This window comes from Mytilus californianus, unplaced genomic scaffold, assembly GCF_021869535.1.
Source record: "Mytilus californianus isolate M0D057914Y unplaced genomic scaffold, xbMytCali1.0.p SCAF_18, whole genome shotgun sequence".
Taxonomy (NCBI): domain Eukaryota; kingdom Metazoa; phylum Mollusca; class Bivalvia; order Mytilida; family Mytilidae; genus Mytilus; species Mytilus californianus.
Window position 1 is genome coordinate 9,380,430 of NW_026262666.1, and position 15,145 is coordinate 9,395,574.

Consider the following 15,145-nt stretch of genomic DNA (forward strand, 5'->3'; position numbering starts at 1 on the left):
CTTTAAATGTCAATCTTCAATGGTTTTATTTCAGAAAAAGCTATTATTTCTCAATTACCAGCAATGCAATGTTACTCACATCACTACACAATTGAATCCTGGGATCCTGGTTCACTGCTTGCTAATGTTGTATCAATCGCCGAAGTTAAGATTGGGCCAGGATGCCAAGCTATACACAATTCACTCTACCTGACATAATTGAAACGGAAGTCCGTTAATCTGTTTTAAATTTTGACGCCTTGACATATGCAATCAGAAAAACCAATCATGACTAAATTTTATTATGTAATAATTTTAAGATGGCGTGTATATCGTATGATACTAATAATCTTCGTATCAGGATGCTAAGAAGGTCATTCGAGTTCTTTCTGAAGTCTACCTTTTTTTTATGTCTTGGCGAAAAATGGAGAAAAAGTTCAAAGAGACTGAATATAAATTAGAATGATAAATTATTTAAATGTTGGCTAAAGCTTTCTTTTTTTTTTACTTCAACCCGGTCTAAATGTTCAAATACAGCTTTTTTTCATATTGCAGAAAAGAGGTAACAAGGTCAGAAAAATCAACTAAAACTTGTAGAATTGGTTTGCAAAGTAAAAAAAGCCCAGTTGTAAGTTTGATTTCAAAATGTCACCGAGACAAAATATCTACATGAAAACCAATTGAAGTGGAAACAATTGTCAGTTTCATTCCTATTTCTATCGATTGTTGTTTGCTCAATATCCAGTGGCAAATATTTCAAATATAAATTAGATATTTTAAGTCTCACACCGTTTTCATTCATGCATGAAATATTGGTGTTCAGCAAACAACAATCAATCAATATTTCTTTCATAATAGATTGTGAATGATACAGATCTATAGATAGGAGTATAAGTTATTCCCTTCACATCAACTGACTGTTGTCAAATGCATAGTACCAAAACAATGGTGAAATATCCAAACTGGAATGGAACCAAACATGGCATGAATGTTCCTTATGAGGTGTTGACCAAGTGTTGTTACTTTGCAGTCAATCCATCATCCAAGATGGCCGCCAGCGGGGACTTAGTTTAACATAGGACCCTATGGGAAACACATACAAATGTCTTCTTTTAGAGAACCGCTGAATGGAATGAAACCAAACATGGCATGCATGTTCCTTATGAGCTGTTGACCAAGTGTTGTTACTTTGCAGTCAATCCATCATCCAAGATGGCCGTCAGCGGGGACTTAGTTTAACATAGGACCCTATGGGCAATACATACAAATGTCTTCTTTTAGAGAACCAGTGAATGGAATGAAACTAAACATGGCATGAAAATTCCTTACGAGGCGCTGACCAAGTGTTGTTACTTTGCTGTCGGTCCATCATCCAAGATGGCAGCCAGCGGGGGACTTAGTTTAACATAGGACCCTATGGGAAATACATACAAATGTCTTCTTTTAGAGAACCACCGAATGGAATGAAACAAAACATGGCATGAATGATCCTTATGAGGTGCTGACCAAGTGTTGTCACTTTGCAGTCGGTCATTCATCCAAGATGGCCGCCAGCGGGGGACTTAGTTTAACATAGGACCCTATGGGAAATACATACAAATGTCTTCTTTTAGAGAACCACTGAATGGAATGAAACCAAACATGGCATGAATGTTCCTTATGAGGTGTTGACCAAGTGTTGTTACTTTACAGCCGATCCATCATCCAAGATGGCCGCAAGTGGGGGATTTAGTTTAACACAGGACCCTATGGGAAATACATACAATGTCCAGTGGCAAATAATTCAAATAAAAATTAGATATTTTAAGTCTCACACCGTTTTCATTCATGCATGAAATATTGGTGTTCAGCAAACAACAATCAATCAATATTTCTTTCATAATAGATTGTGAATGATACAGATCTATAGATAGGAGTATAAGTTATTCCCTTCACATCAACTGACTGTTGTCAAATGCATAGTACCAAAACAATGGTGAAATATCCAAACTGGAATGGAACCAAACATGGCATGAATGTTCCTTATGAGGTGTTGACCAAGTGTTGTTACTTTGCAGTCAATCCATCATCCAAGATGGCCGCCAGCGGGGACATAGTTTAACATAGGACCCTATGGGAAATACATACAAATGTCTTCTTTTAGAGAACCACTGAATGGAATGAAACCAAACATGGCATGAATGTTCCTTATGAGGTGTTGACCAAGTGTTGTTAGTTACTTTGCAGTCAATCCATCATCCAAGATGGCCGTCAGCGGGGACTTAGTTTAACATAGGACCCTATGGGAAATACATACAAATGTCTTCTTTTAGAGAACCAGTGAATGGAATGAAACTAAACATGGCATGAAAGTTCCATACGAGGCGCTGACCAAGTGTTGTTACTTTGCTGTCGGTCCATCATCCAAGATGGCAGCCAGCGGGGGACTTAGTTTAACATAGGACCCTAAGGGAAATACATACAAATGTCTTCTTTTAGAGAACCACTGAATGGAATGAAACAAAACATGGCATGAATGATCCTTATGAGGTGTTGACCAAGTGTTGTTACTTTGCAGCCGATCCATCATCCAAGATGGCCGCCAGCGGGGGACTTAGTTTAACATAGGACCCTATGGGAAATACAAACAAATGTCTTCTTTTAGAGAACCACTGAATGGAATGAAACCAAACATGGCATGAATGTTCCTTATGAGGTGTTGACCAAGTGTTGTTACTTTGCAGTCATTCCATCATCCAAGATGGCCGCCAGCGGGGACTTAGTTTAACATAGGACCCTATGGGAAATACATACAAATGTCTTCTTTTAGAGAACCACTGAATGGCATGAAACCAAACATGGCATGAATGTTCCTTATGAGGTGCTGACCAAGTGTTGTTACTTTGCAGTCGGTCCATCATCCAAGATGGCGGACAGCAGGGGACTTAGTTTAACAGAGGACCTTATGGGAAATACATACAAATGTCTTCTTTTAGAAAACTACTGAATGGATTGGAACCAAACATGGCATGAATGTTCCTTATGAAGTGCTGACCAAGTGTTGTTACTTTGCAGCCCATCCATCATCCAAGATGGCCGCCAGGGGGGACTTAGTTTAACATAGGAGCCTACAGGAAATACATACAAATGTCTTCTTTTAGAGTACCACTGAATGGAATGAAACCAAACATGGCATGAATGTTCCTTATGAGGTGCTGACCAAGTGTTGCTACTTTGTTGTCGATTTACTGTTTAAGATGGCCACCAGGATATTTTATTAAATAAAGGGACCAATATTAAACCAAATTTGGCCTCAATCATTATTTGGGTATCTGTTATGGTTTTTATCTATCTTTACATGATTTCTAAAACCAAAGTAGAGTCAGGTGAGCCTCTAGTTCATATCTAGTTCATTCCAACACATTCATTTGAAAAATGCATGAACCAAATCAGCAATATGAGAGTCAATCATTGGTTGTTTGAAGACATTTCATCCAAATACTAATAAATAAGGAAATAAATTTATTAATACTGCATAACTTGAAATTAAGTATTTTGTTTAATCCTTATTTTAAGCGTTTCAATTCGCACATGTTAATACACATGTGGTATTGTGTTGTGTTCAGGTACATGTATGACCTGTAAGTTAGTTTATAAATTTTCAGAGCACTCCCAACGTGAGATAAGAGCTAAACTTAAATTATAATTAGCTCTTCAATTATGCACATGTCAGCACACACTTGGTATTGTGTTCTGTTGAGGTACATGTAATTCCTTGGTTAATTTCAGAGCCAAATACTTAAATAATTATATTACCATGAATCAATAAATAATGAAATTGCATTGGTGTAAATAATCGTTTATTCAAAAATAAATTAAAACTCTAAAAATTCATATATATATAAAGTATTATTTCCTAATGCAAATACATAAATGCATCATTAATTTCGGAGTTCTGAAAAGTGTAAATCCTGATTTATGGTAAAATCTGGATTTCTAGAAAAAAATCTTCCCACCCCCCTATTACCATTGTCTTGGAGCATACCACATCTTATTTCAATCATATATCAATAACAATATTATTATAAAGGGATTTCATCTGGATTATAATTTAAAACTTGTTTATTAAAAGTTCTTGTTTTTACACCTTCACTAATTGTGTGCATCGCAAAAAAATTATGACAAATAAATTTGTTTTGGATAAAACCCAAAAATTATAAATATTTGTTATCAAAATAGGACAATAAAAAATTGACAGGTGTCTAAAAATATACATCAAACAAAACTAAAATGAATAACAAAAATGTAGGTTTCAACTAATCTCTATTTTAAAGTGTTAGTGATTAATGGAAAATTATTTCATGAGCAAAGCAAATTTTACATTCGCAAAACTTGTTAATGTAACAAACACTTTTTTTATTAATTTCAGCTGTCAGTTTTATCATATTTTTTTTTATAAAAAATAAAATCATCATAGCAATGTCAATAACTAATTAAAATATTTTATAACGATTTATTGCACAGGTGATGTAAGATAATGTCTTTAAATGATCGATACAAACTCATATAATTTTTAATGCTTTTTAAATGAAAGTGTTTAAAGAGTCATTATTTGGGGAATTAAAAGTAGGGAATACCAGTAATTCTTTGTACAAAATCAGCCATACACATGCAAAAACTCAAAGCAAAGAAACAGCTCTGATATTGCTGTCCATATCTTTTCTATCTTATTTTATAACTATAGAACAGATTTCTTCCTAAAGGTCATGCATTTGTGTGTTTGGAAGGGCTTGGTGGAAGGGGTTGAAATCAGATAATCCAAAATAGAAAACAATTCTCTGGGATGACAAAACGGTGAACAATTCAGGAGAAAAGCAACATTTTCATTATGCTAAAAATAGTAAACCAAAAGAGTGAATTAAAATACTTCAAAGGCTTTAAGAGTGCATTTTTATCATTTTACATGAAACATGGCAACAAATAGCCTTGCAGGACCTGGTTGTTGCTATTTTGATTAAATACAACCTATGATTAAATCTTCTAACCAATGCTTACTTAACCAATTGATAAATCTTCTAACCAATGCTTACTTTAATAAACATGGGTTAAAATTCTGTTGCTCAACTTCTTTTTAACCTTTAGTTAATCCATGGTTAAGTTTTCACTAAACATTCATATTTTTCAAAATAGAGAATTATCAACCCCCTTTTCTTGGATCCCTGAAAACTGTTTGAAGATAAATATGATTATTTGAATAAACATAACCTTTGTCACTGTCAAAGTTCATTATTTAGTACAACTTCAATGCTACCTAGACAGAGAACACTTTCTGCTTTGAAAAGAAACAATAGTTGAATTGTACAAGATTACAGATTAATACATGGTCTTACTTAACAGGATAAATTTAGCTGCAGAAATATTTGTATGGGCATAGAAGGTGACAGGGTTTAAAAAGAGGCTTGATTGATGGTGGTCGCATAAAAAATGAACAACAGCCGTATGAAAATTATTGATGTCCTTGACTATCAAGCTAGGACTTTTTTTAAAGTGGCAATCTGCCTAAGAATCAGGCAGTGGTGAAAACATGACAAACAAAAACCACTCAAGTTTACAGTAATTCCAGTAATGTATAATGGTGCAAGAATATAACATTTGTTTGGTTTTCCAGTTCTGGTATCTCAAGATATAATTTGGTTGAAATGTATTAGAAATTACCACTTCAGGGGAGCTAACTCTGTAATTTGCTATCATTCTAACCAAAAGTTATCTATAGATTTCTCGAATTACCAGACACACAGAAACAAAAGACCTACCATTTCTAACTCAAGATGAGGTTAACTTTAAAATAGGATGGTTAGGTCAGCAAGTTTTGTTTTACCATGTTTTGAAATTCTTCTAAATTGTCTGATTCTTACAAAGACTGACACTTAATGAACAAAGAATCTTTCTTTATTCAATATTCCTTGGTCAAATTTTCTAACTTGGGTCCACAGCAAGGTTGAATCTGAGGAATCAGGAATTTAACAAAGAGTTTAATTTCACCACAGGCTGAACAACAAAAAATAACCAAGGGTTAAATTATTAGTAAGTTGAAATTAAACGAATAGATGAACAACAGAAAACCAGGTCAAGCATGAAAACATCAAGTAAAACGGCATACACATTGTAAATCCTTTACCCCAGCCCTCTTTAACATTTTATAAAGAAATCACTATTAAGTCATGGTTTAACATTTTATAAAGAAATCACAATTATGTCATGGTTTAACATTTTATAAAGAAATCACTTTTATGTCATGGTTTAACATTTTATAAAGAAATCACTACTATGTCATAGTTTAACTGTTCATTCATAACCATAAAAAAATAACAATAAATGACAATAAATTATCAACTTACATAACATTGATAATAAAAATCAATTGGTAAATGTATCACAGTAAATAAATAATTAACAAAAAAACTCCCAACCTTTAACAGTTAGCAGGTGACAACCTTTACATAAATCTTATGTTAAATAATGCTCTGAGATAAATTCTAAAATCACAAAAGAATTAATTACGGAACAAGAAACATAAGCTACAAACTATCATGAAAAAAAAAGAAAGTTTTATGAATATATAAAACCATAAGTATTGCTTCCAAAATATTTTTTAAAGTGTTGAAACAATTAAGAAAATAAAATTATGCAACTGATAAAAAAAAAAATTATTGTCCTGTGCTGGTCATCTTTATACCTTCAAATAACTGACCAATACCCTCAAGTTTAAATTTGGTTTCTAATTTATCAACTTCCTCGTCAAATGTTTCCGTTTCGGAGGACATGAGTCCAAACAATCTATCTAATTTTGTTAAATCGGGCTGTTGTCGGTGGAATTTGAACTGCATTGGTTCGAAACCTTTGTTTTTTAATTCTCTGACCATCTGTCCATCTGAGTGTTGCTGATGCAAGAATGAAACGAATACAATCTTTGCTGGATAAACTTCTTTGTAGTATTTCTCATACAGTTCAGCAAACCTACAATGAAAGTTAAATGATAAATAATCAGAACTTTAGGTGGTTGGTATGTCAATTTAGAACACCCCTTGCACTTTCACATTTCCACGTTCAGGTCACCGCAAATTCTGGTCAAAAATAAAGTTTTCTAAAAAAGTTCACATCATTATGAACATGTGCAAACCAAATCTTGAACCTCATACAATATGGATTAAACAAGCATTCTGAGAGTATTGCATGACAATACATAGTCCCTTACTGGTTAAAATTTCTTTGTACTGGAATTAAATGCTAACTTGATCCATAACTAGTCATGGTGTAAACTATATAACAAATTTCAAGTCAATAACTTCAAGCATGACGAAAAAAAGTATGGAAATCTGATTATTTAAGTGAACTTTCTAAGTGCAAGGACCATAACTCTGCACAAAATCATCAGACTGGAACAAAATCCAACTTGATCTGTAACTTGTCATAGTAAAACAATATACCAAATATCAAATCAATATTTTCAAGCACGAAGAAATAAATGAGGAATGTGTCCATGGGACACAGATGATGCCCCCGCTTGCATATCATATTAAGTTACAAAGGGACATAACTGAAGAACAGTAAAAGTGACGCTACCAAAATTTGTACTTGATCTGAGTTTTGTAGTAGTACGTATTGTGTATAAGTTTCATCAAATTTGGTTGAGGCAAACTAAAGTTAATGAACGGAAACGAAAAATTCAGCAATTTTTCCATTTGTAAAGGAGCATAACTCTAGAACGGTTAAAGTGACACCACCAAAATTCAAACTTGATCTGTATTTTGTGGTAATAAGCATTGTGTATAAGTTTCATTACATTTGGTTGAGGCAAACTAAAGTTAGAGAACGGAAACGAAAAATTCAGCAATTTTTCCATTTGTAAAGGGGCATAATTCTAGAATGGTTAAAGTGATGCCACTAAAATTCAAAGTTGATCTGTGTTTTGTGGTAATAAGCATTATGTATCAGTTTCACAACATTTGTTTAAGTCAAACTAAAGTTAGAGAACTGAAACCAACTATGGAACGTACATACGTACAGACGTACGGATGTATGTACAGACGTACAGACAGACAAGGGTAAAACTAAATGCCCCCCCCCCGCTACGGTGGTGGCAAAAAAAGTGTGGAAAACTGATTTGCCGGACTGATGGATGGGCAGAGAGGTCAAACAGGTACCCCTCAAACCTGCAACAGCACAACACAAGAACAAATTGTTCATTTATTCATAGAGCTATCATGTCTGTTAAAGGAAAACACAAATTTAGAGTTTATTTACCTCTGATTTTCAACATAAGTATTTTCTTCTTCATCAGTTACCATTATAATAGTCTTTATAACTTCTTTTGCCTTGTAGTAAGGATCTAAACATACACCTGGGTTGGTGGATGATTCTGCTTTGATGTCAACTGCTAACCTCAATACCTGGGGAAAACACATAACTTTGATTACTGTGGATTCATTATAATTCACGGATACCAATTTTCACAATAATCATGGTTTTAATCGTTTCTTCCGTTGCTCTTCAGAGCCACATTGCATATAGCCAAGAGATGTTAATTATTTTTATGGCTGTCTTATTCTAAGTTTTCCACATTAACTTCTTTTAATAATATTAGTTTAACTACAGAGTACCATAAATAAGCAAACAAATTAAACCTAATAATTTGCTGTCAAATCTATTCGTTACATTAGTCATTTTAACAGAATTTTCCAGGACATTTTTGCACTAAATGTGTGTGCAAATTTTAGTGACAGAATTCCCTAACAGAACTGTTAATTTAGAAATATTTTTTGATGCTTTTTTGCTTGAGAAGCATGTGACGCAATATGCTTAGCCCCCAAAAAACCTCACAATTTAGATTTTAATAGCATTATTTGTATGATTGATTGATTGATTGATTGGTGTTTAACACCACTTTCATCACTATTCTGAAATTGCAATAATAACTCTTGCATTTTTGTCCATAATAATAAATGCATGCAAAAATATCTAAATATACAGACTATGGCTACTATATCCAGTAACTTGTCATAATTGGTAGCAATCACCTAGACAACAAGGGAGATAACTACATTTGTACACTAAACTTACTTCTTCTATACTCTCTGGGTTTTTGTCCGGTGTGATGACTTTTGTGTTGAAGAATGACAATTTAGCTTGTGTTATTGCACTGAGAAGTCCGGCTATGATAGAACTTGTTTTAATTGCCACCTGCATAGAGGAAGAGGCATCACCAATTACTGCTATGGGTGTATCTAATGGTAAACTACAAAATAGAATATAAGGAATGTAACTAGCAAATTAAAATATGTTTCTCTAATTCTTCGTCAATTTATCCCTTTCTGCACCCATTGTATAAAAAAATTTAATCAACGTGTGGTTTGTTTGATCTCTGAGTTCTTCATTGGTTAAAATCCGATTATGACGTCTAATTTACTTGCTTTCCTCTGAATTTCCTATTGTGACGGCATGAAAAAAGGCGACCATGCCTGATGACGTCACATAGAAAGAACACATCTTTTTACAGATCATTCTAAAAGACAGAATAAGTTTGCCTGCATATTGTTTGAAAACCATTAGAGAAACAGATTCCACCACCAAATCTTGTGTAATACGATATTTATCCACTCTCGACAGTTAAATTTTAAATATTTAAAACGCTCATCGAGTCTTGCTTTTTAAATTTGAAAATTTAACTGTCTCGAGTGGATAATTATCGTATCACACTCGATGCAGTGGTAGAATCTATATACTGTGGATTCATTTGTTTTCGTGGGTATCAATTTTCGTGGATTGAGGAAATATAATATTTTCGTGGCCATTTGATTTCGTGGTTTTGCCAAAGTCTGCATACAAGCCTTTAGAAATTTATACTTCGTCGAACCTTGAAATTCGTGGTTCACCTATACCCACGAAATCAACGAAAATTGGTACCCCACGAAAAATAATGAATCCACAGTATGTCATCAATGCAATGATTGACAATTTAGCAATCTTCATTAATAATGTTACACAAGAGGCCAAATACATATTTGAGAAGAAGCCACATAGGAAAGGATACTGTTTCAAATGTTTTTCCAACGTAGCTGAAGATAACAGGTTATATTTTCATTTACAACCCTTTTTTAAAGAAATCAGTTGACGTTTTATGGTTATGATGCCCTTATTTCCTGTATTTGACCTGGATAACCTTTATTTTCTAGAAATTTTAATTAAGTATTCTACAAACCAATAGTAGCTAAATATCAAATTATTATTACTTTAAGTATTTACTTTCGTACCAATTATATGCAACAAAAACTTCTGCTATTTTTTTTAATTAAAACTATAAGTATTTACCTCAAAGCATCCAATCTCTCCTGACCAATTGGAAGCAGATGTCTATAAAAGGGAGCTTTTGATTGGTCACTCTCTCTGATGCTCTGGATGGTTAACATTCTTTCTATAAACTTTCCATCTGGCAGATTTATCTTTTCTCCCTTAGATATTCTTTCTTCTAGTAATTTATCTACATCTGCACACTGTAAATCTTCATACCACCTTTTAAATGAAAAAAACACACTATTTGTAACACATTTAAACATATAGAATGTAATGTGATAATTGACTGAAGCATATACATGTATGTTCTACTCAATGTATAAATATAAAATGAATTTATAGATTTTGTGCGTCTAAAGTGTTATCTGGATTCATTTTCATCAGGAACTCTTTTAACAAACACTAAAAAAACAGGGATGTATAAATACATAGGAATGCACAATGAGCTTATACTAAGACTGCAAGGGACATAAAATTATAGCCAAATTCATCTATGGTCAACTTTGCCTGAGGAAGTTGTAACCTCAGTTTCTTAGTACACATAATTTTTCAATTTATAAAAATTTATATAACAATTTTTTTTCAACCTAATGGACATCCTTAGAATAATTTTTGACAGCCAGAGGATAATCTTGATGATTTATAGGACTTAGCTAGTGTAATCAAAAAGCATCTCGCTTATTCAGGGGTTCATGAAATGGTGGAAATAATGTATCCAGGATATATTTGTGCCTTAATAAATACAAAATTAAATGCCTAAATGAAAAAAAAACAGCCTTTGTCAAGATTCCTTAGACTTTGAATGAGTATATCAACGTGTCGTCAGGTTTTCTAGTTTTAGGAATACCTATCCCCCTGACTATAATTTCAATGATTTGAATAGTATACTGTGATATCTTACCATAAAACTGTATCTAATTTCGTTTCGTACTCTGCAATTCTACCCTTTGTTTCACTGGTCAGCTTGTCTTTATACTGTTTTACTTGGCTATAGGGTACAGGATATTCTTTTACTATTTCATTGATATTTTCTGCTGATAGAGCTTTACACTGGTAAGCCATGGTATCAGATGGTGGTTCATCTCCATAACAGAATCTCAGGAACCAAGGAAGGTTTGGGAAATCCTGAAATAATCAATTTTTTTTAGTTGATTTAAAAATAGTTGCTACTTTCTAACTTTCAACTCAAAGAGAACTTCTTTTGCAGTAATTGTTTATATTGGACCCTCTTTACGTACCTTTTGAGAACTTCTGTTGACCCTTATAAAAATATAGTTTTAAATGGTTGGAATGATTTTGAATTCATTAACTAATTCAAGTTGTTATAAAGCAAAAGTTACCTCCCTTGTTATAAATCTAAAATTATCTCCCATTGTCAAAAAATATTTTTTTGCTGTAAAGTGTCTATGACTGTGAAAATTATAATATATAAGCTTTCTCAATTCTTGAAAGTGACATTAAGCTACCTTTTCTGGGTGGAAATGACAAATATCAGCTAATTTCTTCCATGGTTCTTTGGGTAGGAAAACAGTGAAGAATTCTAGTTCCTCTTTTGTAAATGTTCTGGTCCACTGTCTGATGTGTTTACATACTGCCCCGCTTGCTGATCCATGCTGAAATTATTTACATTTAATATTATAAATATTATTATCATAAAAATTATACGTAAATAATATTAACTCCACATTAGTAAAAATTCAGAGCATAGTCTAGAAATCTATATATAGCTATAATACAGGATCAAATATACTGTATACATGTACATGTATTATAATTATCTATAATATAAAGAATAATCTTTATAGATAATTATAATGTACTGTACATGTTTATCCAATACACATTCTCTATGTGTATTTCTCAAGCCAGGAGTACTGTAAATTCAGAAATCGTTGCTTGCATTTATTATTGCGATTTTTCAAGAATGGACAAAAATGCAGGTTTAAATATTGCAATTTCGAAAATATATGCATACAGATCTATGTTGAAGTTATTAGAAAGCGAGTTCTTATTATTGCAATACCCATCCAGTAGCATTATTCGCATTAATAAAAACCTTGCAATAATTTCTGAATTTACAGTATGTAATCAAGTGCCCATAGTTGTCATTGGTTGCTGTCTGCCATACTTGGTACATGTATGTTGATTTAGTATAAATCAGAATGTTTGTTTTCTCTTTTGTATTGTATCCCACCTTGACATCTCGGGCCCATTTATGGCGTATGTTTTAATTACTTATAGTTAAAGGCTGTACAGTGACCTATAGTGGTTCACATCCTTAGCTTGTAATTTTTTCTTTGGTGGATTGTTGTCTCATTGGCAACCATACACATCTCCTTATTTTATCTTAAATTTCATTATGTTTTAATCACTTATAACTTTTTGAGAAAAACTGGGTCTTCAAAATACTAATATTTTTAGTCATCTGTTAAATTTTAGTATTTATACAGTTTCCCTTTGTTCTTAAAATCTGACTAATTTCTGAAATCTGAAATGAGAAAAAATTGTCCCCCCCCCCCACAATTTCTTTTTTACCACCACCCCACACCCCACAATTTTTTCCCCTCCCCCCTTTTTCAAAAAAAAAAATCTTTCCCTCAAGATATGGTCAAACTCTCAATTCAAATTTTCAATGGAGTTTGCAACCATAATTACCCATTTAAATACATCATAAAAGTCTTAAAATAGAAAATGACATACATAATTATGGCTAAAATTAATATTCCTTACTCAGCATTTTTAATGGTAACTTCTAAAAATAAATTGACAGCTAAACCTCAAGACAATACAACATTTCTTTATACATAATTTAAAAGCAGTGTAAGGGAGGTAATCCAAACATAACATTGTACTTTTAAGTAATTGTCCATTAACCAGGAAACCCTTGTTTTTCCCCCTTTTTTGCCCCTTATTCCTAAACTGTTTGAGCCATAACCCCCCAAAGCCAACGCTTTGAGGTATTGAAACTTTTGGTCTAATTTCAGAGAGATCCATACACCTTTCCACAAGTTATTGTCTGGAAACTAGAAAAATGCTTATTTGGGCCCATTTTTGGCCCCTAATTCCTAAACTGTTAGCACCATAACCCCCAAAATCAATCCCAACCTTCCTTTTGTGGTTATAAACCTTGTGTTTAAATTTCATAGATTTCTATGTACATACATGTATACTAACGTTATTGTCCGGATATTAAATGTCCTGGACGACACAGACGACGATGTGATACCAATATACATGTACGACCGCAAAATTTTGTGCGATTGTATAAAAAACTTACTGGTGACTTCTTGGCATTTAGGTTATCAATGTCAGACTTTAGCTTCCCAATGGTCTTTGGATTCACCTTGTTCTTTGAGACCTGAAGCATTTTCATCCTCTTTTCAAGAATTCTGACTTGCCTTCCAGCATCTAGTAACTCTAATGCCTTCAAAATTTCTGGCAGACCAAAATTTTCCCTGTTTGATAACAAGGCATTAGCCATATCAAAATCATGTCTAGCCCATGCAGCTGTTAAACCTCTTACTCTGGCATCTATTACAAATATAAAGGTAACAAGTTATAAATGTCAGTTAATGTCGGTACCACTGCTCTGAGTAGTACCATGGCCATGCCCCCCAGTTGGCACTTCTAGCCAGTACTTCAGATTTAGGATTATTTAAAGAAATCTCTTTTTCAAGAATTTTCAGTTCATAAAACTATGTACATGTAATTCCAATAAAACTAAGGTTGCAACAGAACAGACAGAATTGACCTCAAACATTTCTGGTTATTCTATCTTGACACTTTTTTCTTATTATGCAAGGAACTTGTATACAAGACACACTAATCGAATTCCTGAAGTGAAATTGTACTTTTATTGAGTAAAACTGACTCATATCTCAAAATTCTATACTTCAATATCTTTTAAAGCAGTATAAAACCATATAAAATAAACTTTTCCGCTAATATCTAACGATTCTTGGGTCAACATTAAGTTTTTGGGAGTTCTTGGGAAATCCTGGTACCCCAGAAACATGAGATTTATACTACAAAGATGCATCTGATCCACATATATTATACATTATACATACCCGCCAACTTTTCAAAATCTCCATGGGGGATTTTAAGAGCAAGAGGACCTAATGCTCCTCTTATATTGTCATAAGTGTTCTTGATCTACTACTATATTGTTTGAATGAGTATATATGTGCTTAAATACCCTTTTAACTCATTTGAATGCCTGTTTTGAGGTGTTCAGTTTAAATAATAAAGAATTTCAAAATGCAGGTCAACACCTCTCATGGGGGATATCCCTCATTAACTGAGATAGTTGGCAGGTCTGATTATATACATATACAAATGTAGGTTGTCTGAGACTGCTCTGACACCTGCTGGCCAGTTTTTGGGGCTGGATCATGAAGAACTTGTAAAAAAAAAAACTAGTACACTTACTTTGAGTAATTGTCACACCATCTTTCATCAAAGCTACCATCCCTGCTGCATATTTGTGTTTGTTTTCATTTTGAGCAGTATAATGTTGTGCAACAGATGCGTTTCCAATAAAATACTTCTTAACGTCTTTACTTATGTCCAACTCTTCTGTTATTTTTACTTCGTTGTCATCCTTTGGCTGCTGAAAAGATCGCCTGCTGCCACTTCTTCCTCGACCACTTCGTCCACCACGCCCCCTTCCACGGCCACGTCCTCTGCCTCTTCCTCGTGGCATTGTTTCTGTTAAAGTGGCCTAGTTGTGTGCTAGGTGTCCTTTGCTTTCAATGATTATCCTACCTGTTATTTCAACTTTTTGTATCCGAATTTATATATTAAGCCAACTCAGCAACATTGCACAACAAGTTGA

The 15,145-nt window shown here is 33.4% G+C and overlaps 1 protein-coding gene across 1 annotated transcript; it reads right to left on the reverse strand.

Annotated features, from left to right (window-relative positions):
• Window positions 1–3,801: 3,801 nt before the first annotated feature.
• On the reverse strand, window positions 3,802–15,144 carry LOC127726685 (uncharacterized). Its single transcript, XM_052234131.1, has 8 exons — window positions 14,740–15,144; window positions 13,586–13,839; window positions 11,775–11,921; window positions 11,210–11,433; window positions 10,327–10,527; window positions 9,079–9,253; window positions 8,263–8,408; window positions 3,802–6,975 (listed from the first exon to the last, which is right to left on the reverse strand). Exons 1-8 carry the CDS (start codon window positions 15,011–15,013, stop codon window positions 6,666–6,668), a joined length of 1,731 nt encoding a protein of 576 aa, XP_052090091.1. The 5' UTR covers window positions 15,014–15,144; the 3' UTR covers window positions 3,802–6,665.
• Window position 15,145: the final 1 nt, after the last annotated feature.

What these genes read in the sequence shown, in the direction of transcription:
- LOC127726685 (XM_052234131.1), bottom strand. Translation starts at nt 15,013, where the DNA reads ATGCCACGAGGAAGAGGCAGAGGACGTGGCCGTGGAAGGGGGCGTGGT. An exon ending in ACCCAGAGAGTATAGAAGAA is followed by an intron (nt 8,409 to 9,078) that starts GTAAGTTTAGTG and finishes TGTTTTCCCCAG; the next exon opens with GTATTGAGGTTAGCAGTTGA. An exon ending in ACTTATGTTGAAAATCAGAG is followed by an intron (nt 6,976 to 8,262) that starts GTAAATAAACTC and finishes CTTTCATTGTAG; the next exon opens with GTTTGCTGAACTGTATGAGA.